Source organism: Sinocyclocheilus anshuiensis, unplaced genomic scaffold (assembly GCF_001515605.1).
Source record: "Sinocyclocheilus anshuiensis isolate Anshui unplaced genomic scaffold, SAMN03320099.WGS_v1.1 scaffold1358, whole genome shotgun sequence".
NCBI classification, from domain to species: domain Eukaryota; kingdom Metazoa; phylum Chordata; class Actinopteri; order Cypriniformes; family Cyprinidae; genus Sinocyclocheilus; species Sinocyclocheilus anshuiensis.
The window spans coordinates 171,602-177,112 of record NW_015557142.1 but is presented as its reverse complement, the minus strand read 5'-3'; the positions used below and the strand labels follow the sequence as shown (position 1 = coordinate 177,112).

Below are 5,511 nucleotides of genomic sequence, written 5' to 3'. Positions count from 1 at the left end.
TCGTGTCTTAGGACATCAATGTGTCGTCACGAGCCGCAGGGTTTAATTTGGATTTGTCTGTGCATGTTTTTTTTACTCTCATAGATTTTGTTACCATTGCCATACATTATACGACTGATAGACTGCAACGGTTTGTGTTAAAAATCATCAAATGTGTTCTACTGAAGAAACAAAGTCACCTACATCTTGGATGCCCTGGTGGTAAGCAGATAAACATCACATTTTCATTTTTGGGTGAACTATCCCTTTAACACACCGGAGTTGTGTAATATGTAAACGTTGAACCAGTGCCACCTCTACTGCGCAGCGCCATATTCACGAACGCAATGCAACGCAGTTTGCGCAGAGCTCAGCGTAATGGCGTCTGCGCGAGACAAGCGCACTAGACTCTCAAAATGAAGCGACGGAGGGACTATATATGTTAGCAGAGGGCCTTTAGAAGGGTTTGTGGGCGCGGGATCGCAGTGAGACTTGACGGCGGTGGAGGACTTTGATCTGCTGAGCGCGATGATAAAACTGAAGTCCAGCCAGACGCGCACGTATGACCGAGACGGCTATAAACAGCGCGCGGCCTGCCTGTGCTTCCGCAGCGAGCGCGAGGAGGAGGTGATGCCAGCAAGCACTGCACCACACAAGCCAGCTCATGCACTGAGGAATGGCTGCAGCTGTATGCGTGTGTATGAGGGATACGGCTATTATAAGGCCGCTAAGCGAGGTCTGCTCATATCTGTAGTCATATCAGATAGTCACCTGTTTAGTAAAACTTACCGCGCTAACTAGAATGTACGCCAATATGCCACTGTTATTGTTACTACTTTAAAAACATAAGTGGTTTTGTAATCCCATTCAAATATTTACGGACTCGTACCCTGATTTTTGGGGGCATTTTGCATGTGTAAAGCCCATGCTTTTACCTTGCAGTGTGGTGTAAATATCAAATGCACTGGCTCGTGGCTATCATCTGTACAGTGGCATTGACTTTATTATCTAAATCTGAGACCCTCACTGTATTTACTACTTTTTGATGTGATGGCTAATATCAGATCAGGCTACAGAAGTAGCTACAGTGTTGTTCACATGTTATAGAATACATCTCTGCTGCCTTTAATCATGAGTCTCCCTCATTATAAGGGTTAGTTACTCATTCTGTTAATTTTGACATCTCATTACTACGAAACTTAATTAACTGCAAAGCTGCACAGGTGGTTGGGTGTTTTTCCCAGACCACGTAGACCGGAGTATGTCCTCAAAGGTTATTGCTAACAGTAAACAGTTACTATTCAAAATCAGATATGAGTTTGTGAACACATTTGTAATAAGCAGATCGTGTTTTCCCCTTCCGTTTATGACGCTAAACCAAGAAATATTTGTCCAGCTCAAATTAAAAATTGTATTTGTTTACATTTGACCGTTGAAATCCTTTGGCCTGGAGTTTTCTTTCATTCAGACTCATCAGAAGTAAAAGGATTACGAATGCTTTCATCTCGACCATTGCACAGTAAGCCAGGATAGCAGGAAGTATTTTAACATCCAAAAATGACACACTCCAGCTTACGAGTTTATTACACTAGCTGCTAATAATCATCAGTTATTACGATGAGCATTTGATGGATGTCCCGTCACTTTGATTGATGAACGTGTTTGGTTGTAATAGAGCAGCAGGGGTGTCCGAAGCTGTTCCTGGAGGCCCACAGTCCGGCGGAGTCCTAATTAAACACACCTGGACCAGCTGGACTCTGCAGGATGTCCAGGAGCAGGATGGGACACCCCTGTAGTTCGCCGTGTCTGTGATGTCCTCTGTTCTGACGGCAGTGCTGTGTCTGTGTCAGGTGCTGCTGGTGAGCAGCAGCAGTCATCCGGACCGATGGATCGTTCCTGGAGGAGGCATGGAGCCCGAGGAGGAGCCCAGTGCTGCTGCTGTCAGGGAGGTGTGCGAGGAGGTGCGCGTTCCTCACAAACAATGATTATGTGTTGGGTCTGCACTAGGGGTGTGCGATATTGACAAAAAATTATATCTCGATATTCTAAATGCATTTTAATAGACTGAATCATGCAGTGAAAGAAAACACACTAAATGCGCACTCGCACTAGTCTAGACTTCACGTAATGTATGCGTGCGCTCTGTAGGGATGTTTTGAATGGTTTTTGCAAAATACTCGATAATGTCAAATCGCACATCGTTAAAACAACAATTACGATATTATCGCAGACGATATATATCGCACACCCCTAGTCTGCACATGTTATCTCTGTAAATTACACTCCTCGGAGAGTTTCCAGTGGAGGACTCCTGATGTGCAATCTGTTGCACTGGAGAATTCAGAACTGTGTAGAGTTTGAACAAACCTCAGACTGTACAATGCGATGTAATTGGGGATGCACTGGAAGTTCGGCCGCCAAAAATGATCAGGCAAAAATGTTTTTTTGGCTGAAAATATAAGCTGCGCCGGTTTCACTCTCCCTCTAGTCGTCTCATGCTCACCGGAAAAGCAAAGTCCGCTCAAATAAGACGCCGTCAGGTCATTTGTGTGTAGTACACTTGTTCCTGTTTGCAGAAGCGCTACAGTGCTGTATATGGTGTAGTTCAGCTGTTCTGGGCAATCTGGTGAAATGACGCTATGCTCTGCTCACATGCTCTGATAATAATAGCTTTGTAGGACTATACTTTATTTGGATAATTAGTAAAAAAAATGTTGTTTCTGATTCTGTTGCATAGAACTGAATAAAAAAAATTGATATTTAATATTAATATAATATATTTTAAATATTAATATTTTTTATTGTGTTTAAATAAAAGTGTGGTTATTTTATGGAGTTGTTTTTTTTTTTAATTCAGTATCATTAAAATGACTGAGTTGAATTAAAAAGTATTTAAAAATTACCTTAAATTGTTTAATAAAATAATAAATAATTATTACGAAGCTTTTTCGGTTTTTGGCCAAGTGCACCCAGAATTTTAATTTCGGTGCATCCCTAGATTTAATTTATTAACATGAATTCTTGTAATGACCAACACTGGTTAATGTAAATAGCAAATATACTATTGCTCATTGTTAATTAATGTTTGTTCATAATTAATTATATCAATCAATTAAGTATTAATATGAACCAAGATTAATAAATGCTGTAAAATTATTGCTTGCTGTTATTACCCAGTGCAATAATAACTATTGTTGATAAATTCTGAGATCTGATCAATTGAATCCATTCTAGCTGCAGATTTGTCTTTCTCTGTTCTTTTGCTTTTTACAGTCATAACATCTTTCTCCATCTCTTACGTCTGCAAACACTCACAAGATGTTTCCAGGCTTCGTCAAATACTAGGAATTCTTCCAATTGTGTGGATTTCTATGCCGGGTTAAAGCTAAACACACAAACGAGCCAGTAATCTCAGGCGGAGAAGTACTTCTGTTGCAGTGGTTTGTTTGCTGCAGTATATAAGCAAAGACTGCTGGGCCAGATCCATCCTAATAATAGCTTTATATGGCCCTCTGATTTAGATGAATTCTGTCAAACTTTCCCACATCTCGACTCGGTGGGGTGTGGATATCATCTTTTGAAATATTTTTTATATTCATCTGCAAAGAACTGATACATGCTGAAATAAGAGGTTTCACGATGCTTTAAAATGTTGTAGTACGTAATAAATGTCCTGAATTCAGTGCTTCACTCTGTTTTTTATTCCCACAGGCGGGAGTAAAAGGCACATTAGGAAGATTGGTAGGCGTTTTTGAGGTGAGTGTTTTCTGATGGTAAACAACAAGGTCAACAAGAATAAATTCAAAATAAATAAATTCATGATTTGAGAATAAAATGTGTAATAGGCATCTAACAAGAATAGTCAAAGTTTCAAGATTAATAGTAGTGCTAAGACAATGAACTGACTTTAGCTGAAAAATGACTGTTATTGTCTTGCATTATTGACAATCTATTTTCCCGTAACACTAAATCTGCTTTGACACAATCAGTATTGTATAAAGCTGATACATGCTGAAATAAGAGGTTTCACGATGCTTTAAAATGTTGTAGTACGTAATAAATGTCCTGAATTCAGTGCTTCACTCTGTTTTTTATTCCCACAGGCGGGAGTAAAAGGCACATTAGGAAGATTGGTAGGCGTTTTTGAGGTGAGTGTTTTCTGATGGTAAACAACAAGGTCAACAAGAATAAATTCAAAATAAATAAATTCATGATTTGAGAATAAAATGTGTAATAGGCATCTAACAAGAATAGTCAAAGTTTCAAGATTAATAGTAGTGCTAAGACAATGAACTGACTTTAGCTGAAAAATGACTTATTGTCTTGCATTATTGACAATCTATTTTCCTGTAACACTAAAGCTGCTTTGACACAATCAGTATTGTATAAAGCGCTATACAAATAAAGGTGACTTAGTAAAATTGAGAATAAAGTACATAAGGTAAAGTAAGAGAATAAAGTTGCCACATTATAGATTTTTTTATTTCAATTGGGGCTATAGCTAATCAATAATAATCGATAATGAAAATAACATTAATAACATTACAGTGAAATATGTATTTATATGGACAAAACATAATTTGATACAGCTTTCCCTGTCAGGTGCTTTTACACACAAGTCTGCGGTTTACCGCGTTTGAGACTTTTTTTTTATTTGATCATTTTTAGTTGAGTTATTTTAAAACGGTAAGCAATCAACAATAGGTGTTTAGAATTGTGTAGAATGTAATGTTTACATTTAACCCCTTTTTTGAACATAATGTATAGCATAGCATACTTGTATACATGACGTAGTATTTCCTGCGAGGCTGTTAAAAATAGTTTTTCTTTACAGAACCGAGACCGAAAGCATAGAACGTATGTCTATGTTCTCATCGTAACCGAGGTTCTGGAGGACTGGGAGGATTCAGTAAATATTGGTAAGGATATGATCTAAAGAAAAAAAAAAAGTACTGTTTTGCTGTTATTTATTTATAAAGTGGCAGCAACCTCATCAGCTGAACTTGAAGATATGCATATTTCTGCATTTTTTTTTTGCCAATTACACTTGGTGCACTTGTTTTCTATGAGTTTCTTTTTTCCCCTAAAATAATCGTCAGTGGATCATTCTTTGCTGTTTCGAGCATTGCCATAGAAACAAATAGGAGCAGCTCAGAGCTCGATCTTAAAGGGCTCATATGATGTGCAATTGCACTAAAGTGCAAATGTTCACGCAAGAAAGAAGGCGTAACTTTTATTCTCACTGTAGTAGTATTGTTGCCGCTGCCGCCATGTCATGAAGACGTTGTGCGCTTCTTTGTGAAAGCGAAACTACTTTGTTTAGTCTTCCAAAAGAGGACGATATCCGCTTCGTCATGCCTAGAGCTGATCCGTGCTGGTCGCTGAGAGAATACATCAACTTAGTGCTGTGGATCGCTGGATCGGCTTTCACCGTTTTCACCGCTCCTTCGCCGGGACCGCCGTTCTCGACCCCGCCGCCTCAGCTCACTCTTGCCCGGCCTCAGCTCACGCTAAGCCGGGGCTTTCGCTCAC

At 39.2% G+C, this 5,511-nt stretch overlaps 1 protein-coding gene across 2 annotated transcripts in view; it reads left to right on the top strand.

Annotated features, from left to right (window-relative positions):
- The first annotated feature begins 337 nt into the window (after positions 1-337).
- LOC107678075 (diphosphoinositol polyphosphate phosphohydrolase 1-like) overlaps positions 338-5,511 on the top strand; it is a 6,625-nt gene continuing 1,451 nt past the window's right edge. For both annotated transcript variants that reach the window (XM_016473191.1, XM_016473190.1), the window contains exons 1-4: positions 338-606; positions 1,830-1,940; positions 3,691-3,735; positions 4,814-4,898. In XM_016473191.1, the coding sequence (XP_016328677.1) occupies positions 508-606; positions 1,830-1,940; positions 3,691-3,735; positions 4,814-4,898 (340 nt within the window). In that variant the 5' untranslated portion in view covers positions 338-507. The remainder of the gene's footprint in view (positions 607-1,829; positions 1,941-3,690; positions 3,736-4,813; positions 4,899-5,511) is intronic.